The following is a 21,901-nucleotide window of genomic DNA, read 5'->3' on the forward strand; positions in this document are numbered from 1 at the left end:
CAAAGTGACTCAGTTCCTCCTTCCAAGACCTGGCACTCAGCTCCCTCTTACAGATGGTGTTTTGCTGTATGGGAAGCTGCAAACCAGTCACCCTATTCCTTGTCCTCAGTTCAGGGTGCCTCATGCATATCCCAAAAGGGGAAAAATCACAAAGCCCAGCACAGGCAGCTCCTGATGAGCTTGCCTTTGTAATGTCTTTTTCTTGTCATCCACCACAGTCACATCCTGGTGTTGTATTGCTGAGGTCTGGCACTGGCTGTCCCAAACAGAGCTCTTTGCACTGGGAAGATGCCTGTGAATCCTGCTAAGGGAGGCAGTGCAGTTCTGTATATGATAAATGAATCTTATATATGGGGTATTAGCACTATGTACCTCAAAAAGCCCATCATATTTATCAATGACTGCCTTTTATGAAAATCTTAAATCAGTGGGTTCAATGAACAGCAAAGGGCATGTTTCAGTGGTATCCCCAGGACATTCTCAAGATCAAATGAAGGGAATTCAAATAAAGTAGAAAATGACCCATGTGAGAGTTATCTTGTCCTTAATGAGTAAAAGTCTCCCTTGTCTAAGTACATTGCAGAAAACAAGCTGGCAAGGTAAAGCTGAAAGATGGGTTATTTCTGGAACAGGGAGCTTTCTGGGTTACCACAAAGGAGCTGCACAGCAGAGCTCTCCCTGATCCACTGCTGGTGGGGTGGATCCCAGGCTTTCCTGCCTGCCTAGGGACATTTGCATTACTGGGGGTGAGTTTGGGAAGCTGCTGCTGGTCTGATTCAGGCAAAAAGAAAGAGGAGAGGGGAATGAAATAGAAAGTAAGACATCCAGAAAAGAGTGTGCATTGTAGCCCTCTGAGGCACTCTGGATTGGGCACTAAGGGAAAAGATACCAGAGAAACAAGTCTTGCTCTGCATCAGTTCTTGGTTCCAAATCCACAAACATACTTAGTTGGAGCTAAGATTTGCAGTTTGCTAAAAGGGAGACACAGAACTTTCACACTGGCTCTCATACCATCATGGTCCAGAAGTCTGCACTAGGAAATATTATATGCAGAAAAACAGTAAGAAAAACCTGGGAGCAGATCTTTGACTCCTGAAGATCAGCCTTTCATCCAGAGACTGTTCTATCACATTACTGTGTAAAATAATTGTGACTTGAAAACAAGTCTTCTTTGTCCATGTGCTGGCCCCATCTCCTTTGTCTTTACAAATCAGGTAGGAGTTCACTTTAAGACATTACTTCATAGCTAAAACCATACAGGGAGTGAAAAACATCTACAGTGCTTTTTACATTTGCTTTTCTTATCAGAACTTGATTTTTGCCACCTGTATGTGAGCAGAGAATACTGCAGAAAATACCAAATAGTTTGCAAATGGCTTGTTGTAGCCCAAAAATCATTTAAGCCTGTGGGAAGACTGATTTCATTTTACTCTTTTTTTTCTTCTAGTTGAGAATACATTTAATCGGAAAATATCTGAGCCTTAAATTAATGTCTATCAGAGTGAAAAAACATGTATATCTCTCAATCTAATAATTACTAAAAAGTCACCTGCCTACATATGTTGTTTTTTACCTATCTATCAAATCAGAATTGTGCTTTTATGAGCCCCCGTGGAGGACTCTGAGGCTATGAAACACAAGGCTTTTGTTGCAGCAAAGCCTACAAGAAAGCTTCATGTAGCTCAAGAAAAACAAATTAGGGCTGTCCCCCCACTACTGCCTTAGTATAGCAGTTTTACATTCCACATCCCTCAGGGGATGCATTAGACACTGAGTTTTGTGGCCTCCTGTGACCTTCTACTTGTTTTCTTTTCAGCAGGTAAGAAGAGCCCACCTGCTGAGGACAAAGTTGTGTTAACACACATGAAGATACTGAGCAATGAAGGAATTCAAAACCCAGGGTTAATCCCAGAGGCTCCAGCTGACACAGCCTGCACAGCACAGTCCCATCTTCCCGGTGCCAGTGTCCCAGCAGCCTGCCTGGGCAGTCCAGGTGCAGCAGGAGCAGCAGGAGCAGCAGGTGCAGACTGTGTGGATGGCTCAGCAAGCACTGACTGTGTGGCCACCCTGCCCGACCTCAGCGCCTTCGAGTCCAAGTGCCGCCTGCACAGATTGTCCAAATTTGAATCTGAGGACTCGGGGGTCGAGCTGCCAAGTGGTGCCAATTCTCCATCAACGCCCACGGGCTCAGAGAAGAGCTTTGTGCTCCACAGCAGAGACTCATTTTGTGACTCAGGTGTGCTCAGCACCTCCTCTTCTCCAGAAATTGACCATCAGTTAATGAGAACTTGTAAAGAACATGCCAGAGAAGTTAGCCTCCAAGATCCAGGGAGCAAAAAGCAAGCTGATTGCTACAGTCAGGAGGCAGATGCTGTGCAGGATCCTACAGTTTCCCTTGAAGACTTCAATGTCCCTCAGGAAGAAAGTGCTGATGAACATTTTGACCAGGGTGACAAGCAGCCTCCAGAGAAGGAGCCTCTCCCAGAGATGGACCTTTCCAGGGAAAGCACTTCTTCCACCCCAGGTCCCACAGAAGAGCCAAAGACCATTGCTGACAATTTCCCAGAGAATTTTGGCAGCATGCAAGACCTTCAGATCCACGAACATCAGCTGAAGAAGTACCCCACAAGTGACAGTCTGGATGAATACATGGATGAATGCTGTAGGCTGAGTGAGGTGAGAAACACCTAAATTGAATCTTAAATCTAGGCCTGTCCAAACACCCTAGTGAGTGTTCAAGTCCTGTTTGTCACAAACTAGACACATCTGAGTGAGTTTAGAATATTTCCCCTGAAACTTGTAAGCAGTGAAAAAATGGTAATTGATTTTTATGATTTCTTTTCATACCAGTAAAATTCTGAATTAATTCATAAATGTAAGGTCTGGGTAAGGATGACAAATGACTCCTTGAGATTTGGTGTTTCTAAAAGCCCTAGATGAGAAAATGGACTTGATTCTGGTCTCAAAATGAAGATAATGAAGTTAGTCATCATCCTCTGATGAAGTGGGGGTCAGAACACAGATTTATTTTCAAGACCAGGTTATTCCTGTCTCTGGGAACAGCTGGCTTACTTTTGGGGCTGAAATTTGTAAAGAGCTTGTCTAAGGGTTAATTCATCTCTGTTCAGGCCGGTTGTTTCCTGTTGAGTCAACTGTCACAAATAATGCATGAACAGGAAGCTAATTCACAAATTAGATTTTTTGTCAGGCTGGAGTTGGAGATGCCATTTTAAATTGCCAGTGTAGCTGTGATGGACCAAACTGCAGAGAACTAATTTCAGCAGCTTGTCCCACTCCATACTCCCTCTCTTTCCCCTTGCTGGGTACCCTATGCCACTGACAAGAATAAAAAGCCCTTCTGTACCTTCTCCACAGCAGGTGCTGGTAAGTGCTCCCCCAGTTCTTTGTCTGAAGCATCTGAAATGCAGAGAGATCACTGCCTTGCCTGCATGGCAAGTGGGTTCCAGGAGCCAGCAAAGCAAAGATGTCAGTGGGGAGCTGTTTCTTGACAGAGAGACAGACCAAAGAGCCCCATGAGCAAAGGGAAATGAGAAGGCAGACTAGGTGAAGAGGGTCACAAACACACAAAGGCATCAAATGGTGCCTAGCAGAGATTTTTGGGGGGGGCATTCATGGTGGCAGTAGTGATGAATTGGAGATGGGTAGGAGGAAGCCAAATAATGAATGATGTGTGCTGTGCAAATAATTTAACCATGACCTTGCTGCCCTGAGAAATCAGGCACTGGACTTCCTCTCCAGCATGCCAAACCCTCTTGAGCAGTGAGGAAGGTCAGAGATGTGTCATCTCTGTTAACACTGCATTTAAAGGCAGTACAAGCAACACATGATCCATCTGAGCATCTCACACATGGCAGAAGACAGATGTCTATTTTGCACAGATCCCAAACAAACCTGGCCATTTGGCAGAGTTCAAGAAAAGATGAGAGCAGCAGAATCTGACCAAAAGGAGATTTCATAAAAAGTTACCTAAATTCTCTGTTGCACTCCGGAGAGTTTGCAGCCAGATTTGGTCTTGTCTGACAGCTCTGTATGCCCGTGAAATTCCTTTAAATCCTTGGTGAAATGGAGCCTCAGTTTCCCAAAGCAAATCATTTAAATAAACAAGAGAATAAATTAGAAAGAAGCTGAAGAGGAAATGAAGCTCTTGGTGGCTTATCTCCCCTCCTTTTTAATATCCTCACTGGCTGAGTGCTAAAGCTCTGTGCCCTAGAGCACTTTTCTTTGTTTTTTGAGCTGTGTAAATACAGCTGTGACCTAGATGCTGGGGAAGTTTGCCCCTCTTCACAGCACACCTTCAGGCTGTTTATCTCAAGAGCAGCACTCCTCAAAGTGCTGGGATGCCAGGTAGCACCAAAGTTGACTGGGACAAGAAATGCACATGGGCTGCTGCACAGCCCTGCAGCAGCTGCTGCTTTGTGTGCCTCAGGACAGCCCCTGACAGATACAGATCCTTCTCACCAAACTTATACCAGGCTGACCTGTCCTCACTGTCAGACAACACAGACCTGTTCAGAAGTGAGGTCAGGATGATTTTGTCCAAACAGCTGGCAGATGCATCTTGGTTCATCCCATCTGAGGCTCTGCTCCAGGCTTTCTCTGTGGTTTTCACATTTGCCTCTAACCTGTCCAAGACACAAAAAGGTAGCTAGAAACCAATCTATGCTATGGCCTGTTGTCATGTGAGGGACTCAGATACCCCTGGAAATGAACCAGTGCTGCCTGAAAGAAAGCAGGCCAGCACAGTGCATTGCAACCCTGCTTGGCAAGAACATGGCAAACCAAATTGCTCCATCAAATCAATTCCTGCTGCATTAAATTAATGTTGATGGAAATGCAAGAGTGGTTATACTGGCTTATAATTAATGCTCAGTGGGAGCATTATTTAGTTATAGATGACACCCTCTTCCTCAGTTCTGTTGATGGTTTTAGGAACTTTCAAGTACCAGAAGAGCAGTTGAGTTTCCCCAGCCCAGCTGGCTGTGGCAGTGCCAACTGTGCTCACTGGCTCACCACAGCCAAACAAGGATTCAGTCTCTGGATGAAGTTGTCCCTTGATGCCCTCCTGACCATCCCTCACTGCTGAGGCCACTTCCAGGAGAGCAGGAAGGAAAACACTGAAAAAGAGGGACTGGAAAAGACCAAATATTTTGAACATTTGGCGAATAGCTTTGGCTGAAAATATACATCAAATCATTTCAGTCCAGCATTTTTAGACAAAGCTTTCTGATATTTTGTTTTGAACTGTCGTTATTTTAAAATTTGCCTACATTTTGAAAGATGAAAGAAAATGGAAGCTGTCAAACAGCAAGAGAAAGAACTTTGAAGCCTAAATAAAAGCATTTCCTTTCAAGCTTGAAGTTTGAAGATACATAGCTTTTGATGCTTTTGCTTTACAAACACTTCCTCACACTCCATAAAGTTTACATTTAAAGTCGGCTCAGCCCATACTCCTAGAAGAAGAAAAAGGGTGGGAGCACTTTCATCATTAAATGAAAAAAAAAAAATCATTATTCACGCAGTGCTATTTATCCTGGGCCAAAGCAGTCAAAATGTTTCTCTGCAGAGTGGCACAGTTCAGGGCAAGGCTAGAACTACCTGTGATGGTGAGCCCCTGGCCTGTGCGTGCTGCTCAGAGGAAACCAGCAGCTATCAGCAAGCACAGCCCCTCCTGGACAGCAGGGTGGAGCTGTCAGAAATACACAGCACCATCCCTCTCTTTCCTGTTATTCACTGGCCTTTCGGTGCTGTCAGCCTCCAGTGACAAATGCTTCCCTCTCAGCCCCTGGCCTCGCTAACTGGCTGCTCTGAGCCCGGGATGGGAGCTTTGGAATCACATTCCATGTTGGGTGGTGCAGTGGCTGTTCTGTCTGTACCAGCCATGCTCACATGGCAAGAGCACACAGTGAGGGAGGTATGGCAGGATGGAGCATGGTACAACCCAAAACTATCCATAAGAAAAGTGAAGAGCATTATGTGAAGTACAGAAAGCTAAGGCAATGCAAGATACATCAGTGAGCATTTGTCAGAACAAAGAAAACTTCCTCTGCAAACTGCTCATCATCTTCAGCTCCTGCTGCCAGGTCCAGTTCTCCTTTGAGCCCAATTGTAGAAAAGCACATCACATGCATTCAAATAACAGATAATGGCTGAAATGAGGCTGCACAAAGTGCTGACTGACTAGGTGACCAGACATTTATACATCAGTTGCACAAGAGGCTAGAAAGCAACTCTCATTCTTGCAGCTCCCACTGAACTTCAAATCTTAGTGATCAGATTCTGCAGTGAGCACAATGTTCCTCAGAAACAAGAAGACAGACTCCCACCTCTGTGAGCTGGGTAGCTGCAGAGGGAAATATGTTCACAAAATTGCACCAGACAAAATACTGGCTAGAGGGCTCTAGATAAGCCAAAGTTCCCAGTGCAAATGCTGATCCTGTATTTTTAAGAATCCTAAGAAATCTGTGAGCCATCACAATTGTGGTTTATTGCCAGGGACACTCATACTGAAAACCTGTGCCCAAAACTTAGTGAGGCGAGCAGTGACAAGGGCAGAGATTCCTCTTTGGTTACACAGGTGTACAGTCAATGTAGTGCACCTTAACTCCTCCAGGACAAAAAAATGTAATGTGAGTAACTCAGCATAGCATAGCTGGGGGCCTTTAACTCTGTTTCTTCCAGGTGAGGGTCTGGCTCAGTCTCGTTCTTAAAAGCAAAATCTGGCACATATTTATACATTAGGTTCTTACTTTCCTAGAGAAGCTTTAGCCATTTGATTCATAAATTGTCTTTATGATCCTTCACATCTTCACCTTACAGAAAAGTAGGCAAGATATTTTTCCTTCTTCACAGGCTTCATAATCTCAAAAATGGATGCACACCTTTTGTTGAAACACTATTTGACAATTACCATGTGGAGAGCAGGACAAATTTCAGTCATGAAGCTTTAGCTGGGAGGGCAGAGAATGGAAGAGACATCCTGGAAAATGTTTGCAGTTTTCCTGTGGTTGCTGACTCTTCACTACTTGCATAAAACTCTCACAGATGCTGAGAGGAAAAAATTTAGACCAGATAATGACAAACCATAGTCTATGCTGCACTTGGCATCACCAGAAGATAACTAGGGGTCTTTAGGTATTTCCAGTCTATGAAAAAACAAAGCCTTTGATGGGCTCCTGGAGGGTCCCTCTCTGTCCAATTGTTGTGGGGGCAACCAGCTAAATTACACAAATATTCTGTATAGAACACCTGCCATATCTCAGCAATCCTAATGCTAACCAGCCCTGTGGTGGGGTGAAACACACCCCTAAAAGTTTTTACCATTGCATTCTGACCACAAACTTTCAGAAGCTGATACCCATGTACTTCCTGAAAATGTGCTTCTGAAGCCAGGCACCCCCAAATCCCTAGCTGCTTTTAGATACATTGGTTATAGTGCTTTTGATTCAAGCTTTTCCCACTAGATACCACATAGGCTTTGTTCTCCCTTTGGGTCCTGGGGCTGTGTTCCTTTCCATTGCACAGCCACAGTAATTACTCAGTTTTATGGCTGAGTAACTTTTGTCGTGCCACCACTTCTTGCAGGCTCTGCCTGAGAGGAAAATAAAAGTAATGAAATGAATGACTGCCTGACTTGGAGTCAACAACCTCTGTCCCAACTTCAGACACAAAAGCATCTGGATTTAATAATACCTGTTTATAAATAACGTTGTATCATCATTTGTTTAAAAAGAAGTAAATCCTAATGTTGATTATTTTTGAACACACCATGAGCTTTCTGACATAATGAAAAGACAGGAAGAGTCCCAGGGCTGGCATTTCCCCAAAAATGTAGATTGTTGTGGGAAAGGAGACAGAGTAAGCTTCCTGCTTTTGTAGAAGGAACTTATTTTTTGAAGTAAGATAAACTTAGAGCACTGCTTTTGTAAAGACCGAGGCTTATTTTACTCCCTGATATCACACACACATCAGCAGGCAGCGCCAAGGTGGAAGTGAGCCCCTGCTTGTGTTTGTCAGCAGCACGTTCCACACAGCCAGACCATGGCACAGGGCACACACTCGCTGGGCATGGGGCAGCCCTGGCACAGGAATGCTGAGGTGCACAGCAGGGGCCTGGGCAGCATCACAACTCTTCTTCTGCCACAGGATTACCCTCTGTCTCCAGCACTGCCCTTGGCTGAGCAGCAGTGGGACTCTGGCAGGTCCTGGGTGAAGAGAAATCGGTGGTGGAGATTATCCTTCCACAGCCAGACAGCAGAGTTGATCCTGCAAACTTTTTTCAGGCATCTCTTCAAGACTGAGAAAGTAGCAGCAGGGATGTAAGCTGGTTTCTACTAAAGTCTAGTGGAAAGGTGTTCTTTCACTTTGGCAGCTTGATTCAAGTATGTTTCTCTCACAGACACTCCAGTGATGAGGGCCAGAGCACAGCAAAGAGTACCCCCTAGCTGGTTGTGTCCAAATCAATGCAACCTGCAGATATGTGCCTTTGGGTAGGAGCCAAGCCCAGCTTCAGTACACATCAGTGTGACTTGCACTGAGGATTGTGGGCTAAGTGAGCCATACCACCCCAGCCATCCATAGCAATAGAACCATATTTGTTTGTAAGGCTTCTGTGACCAGTAAAAGACAAAAAGTAGCCTGGGAGGTGGAAGTAGAAACAGCTGTCATGAGGTTTTCCTCTACATCAGCCTGTGATCAGCCAGAAGAGTCCCTCTGACAGTGGAAATTGCTGAGTAATCCAGAAAAGAGCTTCAGCATAGGATTCTGCAGCTCCTATCTGTGGTAAGACCAAAGCCCCTTGCAAAAGGAAACCTGACTTTATCACAGGATATAACTGTAAGGAGTGTGCAGGGCTCTCAGCTCCTAGCAGGAATGGCTCTGTTACTCCCTAGTCCAAGATGCATTGTCATTGCAGGTGAACCAAAGTAACAGCAAAGCCCTGGGATCTGGTCTGGGATACCTGGAACACATCTGCCAACTGATTGAGAAGATTGGGCAGCTTCAGGAGCACAACCTGCGTCTCCAAAAACAAGTGTGCAGCTTGCAGAAAGAGCAGAAGATGAGTCAGATAAAAGAGGTAAGCAGACATTATATATCTTCCATTGAGTAATAGACTAGTACATCTTAAATAATAAACTCATGGCCCAAACAGAAAGTTCTGTGTGTGGGAAATGCCAATTTACCACATCCCATACCCACCTGGGCTGGGTACTCTGGTCTTCAGGGAGGCCTTACCCACCAGATGGGCTTAGTTTCCTGAGGCTGGGCTTGAGTTTCTATTCTTACTCAATTTTGTTTCCCAAATGTGCTTGCTTCTGCTGAGTTAAAAAGCACCCTTCTCACCTCATGCAGTGGCCTGCTCCAAGTCAGTAACTTTTTCTTCTCTACAGTTGTAAACTTTCTAAGAACAGATCTCCTCTCCTCAATGCTCTCAAAACAAAATCCTTGCTCTTTAGCAGTTGTATTTTGAATTATAAGATCTTTCATTTCCTTCTGGTTTCAAATTGTCAAAAACCCAGAATTTTTCACAAAACAGACACAAGGGACAAGAGAAACAGTGATACCATGACCCAGCTCCATGTTTTTTTCTCTTCTTGTGCCCCTGAGCTGCCAGATGAACAATCTCTGACATGAAACCATTTCAGTGTTCCCATTTGTCATTTTTATCAGCCAGAGCTAGCTGGAAAATTTGACTGAAATTTACAAATAATTTCAGGGTCTTCCTAGCATTTCCATCAGAATTTTTTAGCCCCTGCATATTTCATTAAGCTTTACCCAGCTCTTCTTCAGTGACACACCAGATTTCCATCTTCTTTCCTTCCCTGCCTTTTTGTTTATTTTAACAGTCCCCAAAGGAACAAAAGGGGTTTATCACACTCAGCTATTTCTTCCCAGCTGTGCTGTGGGGAGTCTTTTATTCTCCCGATAGCGTCATTGTTCCCCTGGTGCTGCTCTCCCACCTGCTGGGACTGGATCTGCAGTAGGTGACTGACTCCTCCTCAGAGCCAAAGCCAAGTTCTGAGTCAAGTTGCAGAGCAGCTTGTCATTTCCATGTACCCATCTCTCACACCCAGAGGAATGCAGCCTCCTACATAGAGCCTGGGAATTGTTAACACATTTCCTGAAGCTTTACAACTGTGAGTCATTGCTCACTCAAAGTAACTCTTCCAAGCTGCAAACTCATCTGGTGTATGTGCCCCCCCTCAAGCTCCATGCTCTGAAATGAAAGGCACCGTGCTTTCATTTAAATATTCAAAACTTTGATCTTTCTGATAGTTCTGAAGGTCTCTCAGCAGTGTCTTCTCAATGCATTTGTCTCATACTGTTCAGTGGGGAACTGGATCCTCAGATGTAATATTCACTGCTTGCAGCATGGTCTACAAAATTGGATGCTCTCAGGTATCCTGTGGTGTCTGCATCTCCTATATTTGAGCAGCTCTCCATCACTTTGTTCTTCAGTCATAGCTCTTCTGAATAGAAGAGGAACACTGCTGCCCCATTTGAAGATTGCCATCCACAATTTGGAGGGCAAAGACTCCTTTACAAACCACATACACTCTCCATGTAGACTAGGAGCATGGAAAGGTTTCCATGTCCCAGACATGGCTTGGACACAACCCCAAAACATGGGGTTAGCATGGTATTAACAGCTGTAGATAAGCAATGCTTGCAGTACTGTTCTTGAGAGGTGCACAGACATCACCACTGAAATGATGGCTTTGATCCTGGACACAAAGGGAACCCTGCTGCTCCACATGCTTTCCTTTACAGGGAAATCTATAATACCATGGGCCAAAACCAGCATATTTCATCAGATTTGCTAAGCATCTCCCAAAGATATGGGTAATGCAAAGTGCCACACTGCTGTGACAACATATCCAGATGAGCAGTGACATTGAAACTGTCAGTTGCTTGGGGTCTCCAGAGGAGCTAAACTGGTTCCAACACCTGTAAACAGCTTGGTTCCCTTTCTGCTTCAGTTGGATAAAACTCTCCTTCCTTCCTGCCTACTAAACTCTTCTGCAAAATGGTTGTGCAAGGTAGGAAATCTCCTCTTCCTCACCCCACCACAACAGCAGAAGTACACAGACTAAAGTACCACATACAGTCAATCTGGCTGGTAACAACAAGAGAACTGTGGCATCCCATCAATAAAAATACAAGATATTGTTGTCTGTGGACACTCCAAAACAAATAACAGCTTAAAACATGAGTCATTGTTATAACTGATCTGTTTATTTACACTAATGCCTTAGCTGAACAGCTCTGTTTAGAAACTTATTCAATTCCTTCTGGGAAACAAACTGAAAAGATGCTGAGTATCAGACAATTTAAGTTAAATGCTAATGAAGCCATGGAAGCTCTGTATTACTAACTACAGGCTGTTCAGACTTTTAGAGAATTAAATAATTTGTCTGGGTCCTGGTGGGTCCTAGAACAAGGATGGACATCCCTGGACTGGAATGTTTACAATTTCTCTGTAATGTCCCACCACCCATTACCCTGAGCTGTTGCAGTCTCAGAGTTTACATACTTTCTTTTTGTCTGGTACAGGAATACCTTGTGCAGCATTGCTCCTGTGGAGCCATCAGTATCTTTCTCAACTCATATCAAGACATGAAAACAAGTTTTGCTGGAAGGAGCAGACCTCACAGCCTCTTGGTTCAGACTGGAAACCCTTCTGATCTTTCCATCATCCCAGAAATAGGAGCAAACACTGAGAAGCTGAGCAACTGCAATGGTGAGTTCAAATACCTCTAACCTGCCCTCCTGTTTGCCACCACTTGGCCAAACAAGCTGGACAGCCACTTTCTTTCTTTTCCCTAAGAAAGACAGTTGGGAAAACAGCAAGGTTTTAGTAGAACTGAACCCTAGCTAAAATCCAAGAGAAGCAATTTAAAATGCTCTGATTATACCTAGGATTTTAACACTGGCTGCTTCATGTGTGTGAATTGGGGAGTTTTGCTTTGCAGCTGTGGCTGTAAGGATTAGGACAAATTAATTATAAAATAGATTTTTTGGAAACTTAGCATGCATGAATGGGACCATTAGAGGTGCCCCCTCCACCCAGGCAAGGTAGGATGGAAAGCCTTATGCCTGTTGTTGGTCTTCTACCCTCTCAAGTAGGCACAGAACATATTCCTGGAGGATGACTTATTCTATAGACCAGGTAGAAATAAGCCCCAGCTGCAAAGCTTGGATCCAGAGACCAACTTTTCCAGAAGCCTGAGAAACACTGGGCTCAGCCTACTGATGATAAAACCAGATGAAAAGTTTGTTAGATATGAACCAGCTCACTAAATGAAGCTGATGAATTTACTTCAAACCTTGGATTTCAGCTTGTTTCTAATACCTGGTGAAACACAAAACAACTTCATTGCAGGATTGAGTCAGGGCCTTACACATGGGGTCTTACCCTGTCTTTAAGTCCTCAGGGTTCTTATCCCATCTGAAGTCATAACTTGCTGCCAGCACTGCCCAGAGGCCATCCTCTCAGGACACTGGAAGTAAGTCCTTGCATTTCATTGCAGGAAGTGAGAGATACCTGGAATCAGGAAAGAGCCAGCTGATGGTGGGGCTCAGGAAGTCATCAAACAATAGGAACAACAAGGAGAATGAGTTCAGAGAAGCTGGGAGTATGGCTGAGGGACAAGCTTTTCTGTCAAAGGACCCTGCAGTAAGAAAGGTGAGTGATAAGCCTGGAACCTGACACTGAGTGGGACCCGTGGGAGGAGAAGAGAGAAAATCTGCCCAGGCAGATCAGAGTGAGGTGCCAGGAGAGCAAGGCAACCTTGTCTGCTACCGAGTGGAGCTGGGCCAGTAAGGGCAAGGGGGAGGGGTCTGTGTCTCTACTCCCAGCCTTAAATGAAGAAGGACTATGTCTTTATGCCAAAAAAGACACAAATGGATCAGTGGTGCAGGGGAGAGGAGAACTGCAGACAGCAGCATGGAGTTTAGTCCTCACCAACTCCAAATAACTTATTGTGTGAACTCTGTCATAAGTATCTCCACTACTGATGCTAGTGAGGTTAAACCAAGCATTCATTGCCATTAATAAAAATTTTAGCAGATCAATCCTTGGCTGGCCACAGTTATTACCAGACTGGCAGCATATCAATGGAATTAGCCCCAGTCCTCACAGCATGTTCCAGGGAATGTGTTTCAGCAAATCTGTGTCACTGCAGTCCAAGGCAGCAAGGACAAATGCTTTCCTCTCCCTTTCTTTCCCATTGTTTGTGTCTGCCTCAGCACTTTCATGTTCCGGTGGGGTTCAGAAGTGCTGAAATGCCAGAGCAGAGACTCTAATCAGAGTATTCCCAGCCCTGCAAACAGGAAAGAGGAAGGAGTAGGTCTCTCACGGGAAAGACCTTATGAAATATCCACCCTTAAGTTGCAAATAGGTCACAAATGCATCAATGAACTTCAGAACCCAAATTAAGGCTGAGGCATGAAAGGTGCTCCACGCTCTGCCTTGTGTCCAGCCAGCTTCTGGAGTATTTTAAATATGTGGGAAGTTCTGATGATGTCACAGGACTGTAGAACCAAGATCTGTGCTCTTTAAACTGAATCCTCATTGTCTCATTACATTACAACTTAGTATTGTCGTTTAGTATTTGATATTGTACCCTGAACATGAAATGCCCCATTTATTCCCATAATGTATTTTATGGGAATTTTGTCTGTTACACTCATCCCCAGGCTACCAGGTACTATACACATGAACTGGCAGTTTAAATACAAAAGAGAGGCCAGAGGTGGAAGGAGAAAGAAGGGATTATCACACATGTGAGGGACTGAATCTAAAAGGAGATAAAGGACTCGACCAAGGCTATGGGTGCATTCCAGGGCAGAGCTGAGAACAGAGCTCTGTTGCAAACGCTGGCAGATGCTCTCACTGTCTTGTTATTTATCAGTGTATTTGCCTTTTGTTTTTAGGCTCTGGATGTCAGCAAGAACATCTCGGTATGTACTGACTGCCTTTGCAGAATATATTTGTGTCTGCATTATCAGAGACCAAGCCCACGCAGTGCACAGCATTGTGTGAACAAAAGAGGTTTACTCACCTCGAAGTTTACTCTCTCATGAAAAACAGGAGCATCAGCTGCTCAGGCTTTCTGTGGTATCAGCAGTGCTTTCTTGTCTGAGACAACACCAGCACAACTGCTGAGGCCTCAGAATCCTTCCACAGCACACATTAATCCCAGCAGTAAACACAGAGGTTTGCTATTTCCATGGGTAAACAGTCTTGCTTATAGGCAATTAACTCAATAGCCCTGAATCAGGTGTTGCAGGTCTCAGCTGAGCCATGATCTCATCTGAAGTTTAGAACTGAAAACTTTGCAGATTCCCAGGAAGAGCTATGGCAATAGGCATTGCTGGGGCTGGTGAGTGTGGCTGGGCAGCTGCCAGGCTGTGCTCTCAAGGTGGCCACAGCTCCTGTAGTAATGGCTCTGCTGGTGGCACAGCAGCACCAGCACACTGGGGGAGGAACCTCAGGACAGGGCAGAGCAAGGTCAGCAACGTGACAGTGACAATGGTTTGAGAAATTCACTTGAATAGGAATAATTTCTCTCCATTATGCTACTTCTACATTATAATTTATATTCTGTTCCCCTGGTTTTCCTGTCATCACTTTGGGAAATTTAAAACAATATCGGGAAAAAGCCCCATTGGATTTTTTGATTCATAGTTCCATTTGGATCACAGGTCCAGATGAGCCTGGCCTGGAGAGAGCAAAGATCAGAGATGGCCTCCTGAGACTCCCTGACCTCCTGATAATCTTTATTAGCATTTCAAATGCAAGGGCCCAATAGCTGTGGCTTGCTGATGTGACAGGGAAACAAAGGCTTGATCTCTTCTAATTCATGGTCCACAAAAGGTACCACCTTAAAAAAGGCTGATACCAATGCACCTGGCCTAATAGAAAGGATAAGAGGGCCAAACTGCTTTTTTGGGTTTTGTTGTAAAGGCCCCCTGTGTGCATGAGAGTAGGTAGGAAACCAAACTGATCTTCTCCTTTAGCACAGCATAACAATAGGGTAAAACGTGCCCTTAGGCAGCTACTCAGCATTCACCAGTGAGGCACCCTCACTCTCTGAAATCCTTAGTCAGAAAAAGTCCTAGGCAGAGAAATGTTACCAAACAAAATAGAAAAACGATAGTATTACTCAGAGGTCATCAATCCTGTCTCCTTGTGTCCTGTACAGATACAGGCTGGCCACTGGGCATCATTGCAGTGTTAAAAATTCTTCTGTGGGCCCTAACCCCTGTCTGTCTGAAAGAAAGAAATTTCTTTCTTCCTACCACCCTAGAGTACCCCAAAAGCATCATGTGTTGACTAGACTAAGTCTGTCAGCAACTTGCCTCTGGTCCTTTTAAGTTGTGTTTTCTTTTTGCTCCCTAGGGTGAGAGCCATGCTTGGAGGAGAATGAGAGATCTCATGAGGAAGACACGATTGACAAACCAGAACAAGCTGGGGCTGTCCTCTGCTGCTCTGAAGAGGTCCTGCCCACAGTTGTATAGGTGAGAGAATGCTGTGGGAGATTTTCACTTAATTTCGGGAGGAGGTGGTAGAAGGTTTACCTCTAGTTGTTGCTGCCTAGAGGAGACCACTCCTTACCTTATTTCTGTTGCATATGCTGGTCCTGGCTAGCAGTAGCATTTGCTTTCTAGTGTCCAGTTGCTCTGGGATCCCAAATGGATATTACCTGTGTGAGAATCATGGAAACATTAGGGTCCCTAAAATAAGGCACTTCTCCACAGTAGGACAAGGGCATGATGACAATTAGCCAGAGCCATTCTTAGCCTAATTGTCTTTCTGCTCCCTCCTAAGCATTGCAGTCAGCATTAATGTTCTCTTTTTCTACTTTCCCACCTTTCATCCAGTGGGATAGACCATCTTGTACCTGATGTGTGTTGGGATAGGACAGTCAGAATCAGCTAGATGGTTTTGGTCAGAGGAAGAAGAGATGAAGTTTGCTGAATGTGTGCTCATGGGTAGAACCTGTTTGTTGCTGCAGATGAATATTTGGGTCAAATATCAGGTCTTCTATTAATTGATCTGATCTGCTCCCTTGGGCAACTTTGTCTACCAGGCTGTTTGCAGCCTGATCTCTGAGCTAAACTGTGTTGTGCATGTCCACCTGCCAGATACCCCTTGCACAGATATTCCCTGTGCACTTGCCAAGTCCTCCCTGCTAGTCTGGTGAATTTGGAATGTTTGTGTATGTAATCAGGTAACAGGAAGAGCCTGGGTATCTTAGTCACCAAAGCAGGAGCAGTACATGGAGCTGTGCACCTCCCTGGATGTTTTTTCAGCTGAGATCTCAGTAACCTTCAGCGGAACAGCTCAAATGTGCTTAAGCCCTCCTCTGGTTTTAGAGGGGGTGATGGTGGGGAAACAACAGTTGTTTAAGCACTCAGGAATGTCCTATTGTTCCCCTTAAGACAGCCTGTACCTACCTTACAAAATGCATAAGGGAACTGGGAGTCTTATAATTACATCTGGAAAAAAAAACCTGTAATACACGGAGTGATTTTTCCAGCTGGGAAAAGGTTGGTAGGGGTCCAAGCACACGTAACTGGAGAGCTTCCTCCTATTGTTTGGGAAACTGAAAGAAACACAAAGCAGAGAGAGATCAAACAGTTCCATCTAAAATAGATGGTGAAGCAGCTGGGGAAAAAATACAAACTCCTGTGAGCCTCCCCTATAACCTGAATAGAACCAGCACTTTTATTTGGGTTTCAGAAAAGTTCTGTCTGTAACTTTTGGCTTGCCCCATCTCCACAGCACAGAGGACGGCACCAGCACTCCCTGCATGAGAATTGAAGGCTAGGTCTTCACTGCCTAAATTAATGTATTTCCAATGAAGGCTCGACCTAATAGCTCCTAGCAGAATTTCTAGCTTCCCAGAAGTTAGTCTCCTAGAATGGACAGCTACTGCTATCATGGAAATGCATGGAAATAGACAGATTTTTTGTCTGGCTGCATCCAGGCATCTTAAGAGCTCTTGTACACTGATTTTTGCAGGCTTTTTCAGTAGCTGATGAATGGCCTTTTCTTCTACTAACTTTCTTCTCCTGTATATCTGTATAAAACCCTTGCCTCTGCTCATGCCCCTTATATCCCTCCATTTCCTTTTCTCCTTCACTCTAGCTCTTATTCCCCAGCCCTATCTGTACTAGATCTTGCTCTTTTTACCCCAAACCCAGCAATAGCAGTGTACTGACCCTGTCATTTTCATATGTGGAAAAGCTGGGCACCTTGTTCGTGTGGCAGTTTGGATATGCAGTTGCTCTCAGGGTCCTGTGAATCAATGGCAGACCAACAGATGCTGCTGGACAGTAAGACAGACCCTTCCTGCAGCAGTGTGAGAATGGTAAAGCAATAGTCTCACTCATCTGCAGCTCTTGGCAAAGCAAACATTGAAACCCTGATATTCTCAGCATTTAAAGCCACTGGCTTTGTTATAATTTATGAAACATGTTTGTCCTGGCTCCTGGTCCTGTTTGTACATGCAGACATATGGAGTTGGCTGGGTTTTGCTTACCTGGACTGTCTCGGGCTCCAGGTCTTGCACTGGAACAGGCTGGAGCCTGGTGCCCTGTATTAACATACAGCTCTGAAGGAGTCAGAGATTTGTTGCTTTTGACACCCAGTCCCACTTGACTCATTTGGGCAATTAGAGAAAGTCACTTTGTTTTTGTAACTAGGTCAAAGCAAATCCGCTTTCATGCTCCTACTTTGTGTATGATGAATGATCTACTCCAGGGTGGTTGTTTTTCTTTTCTGTCTCTCTTTTTTAACATCCACAAAAGAATTCCCATAGCAGAGAGAACTTGGTTCTTCTAGCAGGAGAGAGGGGAGGCCTGCCAAGGTAAACATACTGGCACAAGACTCAGTGGTTTGTCATACATTGTTCTAAACAGGCTCAGGTTTTCATTTCATTTTCTTTTTCCTGCTAATACGTTTGCTCCTGCAAAGCAGCATCTATTCTGTGCAAAGGACCAGAACAGATGGATGACTGACTTCATGATGGTGTTGTGAACTTAAGCAGCACATGGTCCTCTATTTTCCAGGGCAGGATCTAATGCAGGAAGCTTTGGGCAATCCCCTCCTGACCCACCTGGGTATCTATGGGAGCTGTAGATTTAATGCAGAGCCATAGAAATGGGCATGAGTGGTAAATACAGTGGTAAAGATGATAGTTTCAGTTTGAAGCCACCAAAAACTTGCTGCTGTATGATGCCCACTTTGTTAGTGTAAAGTAAGCTAGCAAGGACAGCAGTTCTAACATCACAAAACCCCATTTTCAATATTGTGTAGTAAAAGTTGGAAAAGGCCCAAGAACCTCAGACTCACATCTGAATGATGCTCTTCACATGGAAGACTAATACTAAGGTATTCTCTACCCTGTGCTCAGGGTTGAGAAACCACCAAAGAATTAAAGAACATCAAGGCAGAAGATGGAACAGTCCATTGTAAAAGAAGTGAGAGCAGACTAGAACATAAAAATGTACAACATTTAGGAAAAAACCCAATATAGCAGTTCACAAAATAAAGAGTCTACACCACATTACTCAGGACTTTGAGTTGAAAACTGTGACATTCAGCCACAAGTATATCCCCTGTCTTCCAGCTGGGCAGAAAATACTGGTTGCTCTGAGCAAAATTGTGTTTGTGTTCATCCATTACAATGTGGCTCCCTGCCAAATGCTGCATCTTGGGCTCTCTTTTTGGTTGCTGCCACAAATATTTGGACAGCATCTGATATGGAATTTCAGACTGGAAAGGGGGAAGCTGCATTTGGTATAGTTTAGATTCATATGCACAGCACATTAATGTTAAGAACGCAGCCATGCATTCTGCTGTCAAATTCAATTGTATTTTTCCATTTGTTAAGGCCAGATATTATGTCTTCAGAGCTGAGGAAAACTGAGAGGAACTCCATGATTGTTCTGGGACAAAACTCAAAGAACGAAAACTTGTGGCCTTTCTGATTACCTGAGTCAAATGGAGCAAGGTGAAGTAAGTAAAGCTGCCTGTGTTTCTTTGTGGGTTGGGGTTTTTCATCTCTTATTGGCACAAAAATGAGGCAGTCCTGTTCCTTTATCCAGACACACTCCAGCTTGCAAAGACAGAAACAGGTCCAATTTTTGAAATGCAAATGATGTGGATTGATGCCTACTGAGGACTAGCCCATATATCTTCATTTTAAAAGTCCCCCAGACTTTTAACCAACCAAACCCAGCTTTTGGTTTGTTGTGTTTTTTTAGCCCACAATTTAAAGCCAACTGTAGTCATACAGGCTACATCACACAGCCTTTTTTACAAAACATAAAAAGCACTAAATTAATTTATCTGCAGTCAGTTAAAAGACTTCCAAATAACAAGCCAACAAGATGTCTTGGGAAAGAGACATTCTTTCCATAATAAAGACTAAAAGAAAACCGGCCTCAGCTTCATCTTCCACCTTTGCAACTCAGCTCATAGGTTAAATACAGAGGAACTCTCTAATATCACATTCATTGCATGTTTCTGTTTCAGAAAGTCAAGGCGAGAACCAAAGGACACAAAATCAAGAATCCTGGGGTTACTCTGCAATCTACATACTACAATTGTCAACAGAGCAACTCAGAGTTGAGTGCTGGAAGGGAAAGAAGGAAGGGGGATGTTGAGAAGGGTCTGTGGGCAGATACATGCTCAGCTGTGTATGGCTTTGCTCCTGAATCTGAAGCGTACTTTAAAAAGTCAAACTACAGATGAAAACTGCTGTTAGCATCTTGGCAACACAACCAACAGGGACTTCTAAGATTTGGAAATTCTTCCTCTTCTTTGAGTTAGGAACAGAATTACCTGAAACACTGAAGCTTTTAAAATGCCATTACTTTCTGGGGACTTCCCCAGCTGAAATATACATTAGCTTTATGGGACATAGCATCATCTAGAGGAGTGCCAGAGACTCATTGCCCAGGGCAGAGGTGGCTGTTGCAAGGACAATCTCCACCCTCTGGGGAGGAGAGTTGCAGTCCCTGTCCCCAGCACAGTTCCTCCCTTCAGAGCAGCCTGTGGCCAGCTGTGCCATTTCACTGGAATCCAAGAGAAAAAACAAAGCATGTAAAGCTAAGGTCATTCTGAATTCACTACTATCTTCCCATCCTGTGAGCCTGCTGCTTCTGCAGAGGTCCCTGGACTCTGGTGCTACCCTGCACAGAAGCTGGCATAGTACACACTCATTGTAAAGACCAGAGTAAGCAGCACTGCAGGAATCAGCCTTTCCACAGACTGGAGGGACAGCCTCTGCCCTAAGCCCAGCCATTCTGTAATCCATCTTTTCCTTTTTTGATGGGGGACAGGATACCAGGCTTGATTTCCCACTTCAGAGTTCCACTGAAGTGCTCTGTCTGTGCAGGTGGGACAGTCCTGCTGCTGTATGGCTCTGGCCACACTCTCTCTACTGGGAAAAGGAAAGGAGAGCAAGGCTGCAAGGGAAAGTAATCCAAATACTTCCTTTGTAATCTGGGGCTCTTTTAGGATACACCAACTGTGTAAGGCTGTGACTGTGTTGGTGGCTGCCTTATTGCCACATGTCCAGTGCTCTCTGACTTGTTCAGAAACTTGCATGTTTCTGAACATCCCATAGCTGCAGAGGTCTCCGCACACCAGCTCTTATAGGTACTAGCAAAATAATTAATACACATGAAGCAAATATTTAAGTAAGCTAACATTGCCTCAATAAAGGATTGTTCTACCCCATAAATTATAAGTCAAGCAATTGCTGTTTAAAAATCCCTCCCCAACTCCAACTTGCCTGAGAACCAAGATTTGACACGCTGGCAGGAATGATCAGCTTCAGCAGGCTTAGTCTTTCAGCCACAGATGCTTTCCCTTGCTCATCCACAACAGCTGGAGCTGTTGGAGTCCTCCAATCCAGAGCAGGATCTTTTCTGGGATTCAGAGATCTCAGCCATGCCAGAGCCAGTATTGTTTGCAGGGATGAGTGAGGGCAGGGTTCAAGTACTCACAAGGATTGCTCCTGTTGTTGCTTAGCATCTCAAAAAACCCCCACAAACACAATGACCAAGCCCCACAACCCAAACCCCCATTAAAAAGAAAAAAAAAAAAAGGCTGTGCTGACTCAAGGTTAGCACCCTAAAATAGGTGCTGTGTTTAGTGTTTCAGTTGTAGCTGCTGCTGCAGGACTTGGTTATTCACTGTATATCTTGCTAGCTTCAGCCAAAGCTAGAAAGATTTATGACTTGATTATTCTATGAATATTCTGTATATCTCCATAAATACAGGGGATAAAAATCCTGCATTACTTACATCCTCCATTATCCCTCCAAGTTTTTTACAGAGACTGTACAGAATGTGAATCAGTGTAAACTGAATTTAAAGTGTTTTAAGACATAGCATCATGAACTGATATTTTCTACAACCCTCCTTATTCATGGTATAAGTTTGTTGGGTGTTTTGTTTTTGGTTGTTTTTAACTAAGATGAACTAGCACTCTTCTTTATTATAGCATTATATTAAATAAGTTCATTTATTTTCAGAAATAAATGTATTTATAATGTGTAACATACTGTATAGTTCTCCACTCCAGGATCCATTGTAATCCAAGCATAAGAAATTTAATAAAAGTATCACTATTATAATAGCTGCTTTCAGATTTTTTATTAATGAACACCTGGCTTGTAGTATAGCAACTACCAAGGGTGTTAGGTGAGCATGGCTACTCAAGAAAGGAATTGTTACCTCCAAGCTTTTAAAGAACATCTTTAGCTTTGTCAAAGAAGCAAGTCTGCTGTTTGGAAGCAGGTGCTGTTCTCAAAGATCTAGAGGGTAAGGAGAGCCTTTTGAAAGTTCAAGTATAACAAAACA

General features: G+C 44.0%; 2 protein-coding genes across 8 annotated transcripts in view; one reads left to right on the plus strand and one right to left on the minus strand.

Annotated features, from left to right (window-relative positions):
• The window catches only part of LOC306805239 (uncharacterized protein), a 29,574-nt gene extending 7,897 nt beyond the window's left edge, over positions 1–21,677 (plus strand). For 2 of the 6 annotated variants that reach the window (XM_079312825.1, XM_079312828.1), the window contains exons 2-9: positions 1,817–2,676; positions 8,933–9,094; positions 11,572–11,758; positions 12,549–12,703; positions 13,954–13,980; positions 15,422–15,540; positions 18,921–19,040; positions 19,565–21,677. In XM_079312825.1, the coding sequence (XP_079168951.1) occupies positions 1,817–2,676; positions 8,933–9,094; positions 11,572–11,758; positions 12,549–12,703; positions 13,954–13,980; positions 15,422–15,540; positions 18,921–19,017 (1,607 nt within the window). In that variant the 3' untranslated portion in view covers positions 19,018–19,040; positions 19,565–21,677. Of the gene's footprint in view, positions 1–1,816; positions 2,677–8,932; positions 9,095–11,571; positions 11,759–12,445; positions 12,704–13,953; positions 13,981–15,421; positions 15,541–18,920; positions 19,043–19,564 lie in introns of those variants that run through there. The other 4 variants (XM_079312826.1, XM_079312827.1, XM_079312829.1 and 1 more) reach the window with 4 other exon arrangements.
• Positions 1–21,901, minus strand: part of ZP4 (zona pellucida glycoprotein 4) — a 55,899-nt gene that overhangs the window by 25,897 nt on the left and 8,101 nt on the right. The window contains exons 12-13 of one of the 2 annotated variants that reach the window (XR_013775162.1): positions 16,480–16,628; positions 15,638–15,725 (exon numbers count right to left, since the gene is read on the minus strand). Coding sequence is in view for 1 of the 2 variants with exons in the window: in XM_079312824.1 (XP_079168950.1) it covers positions 16,516–16,628 (113 nt within the window). In the remaining variant the exon portion in view is untranslated. Of the gene's footprint in view, positions 1–15,637; positions 15,726–16,064; positions 16,629–21,901 lie in introns of those variants that run through there. The other variant, XM_079312824.1, reaches the window with a different exon arrangement.

This window comes from Erithacus rubecula (genome assembly GCF_903797595.1).
Source record: "Erithacus rubecula genome assembly, chromosome: 9".
Classification (NCBI taxonomy): Eukaryota; Metazoa; Chordata; class Aves; order Passeriformes; family Muscicapidae; genus Erithacus; species Erithacus rubecula.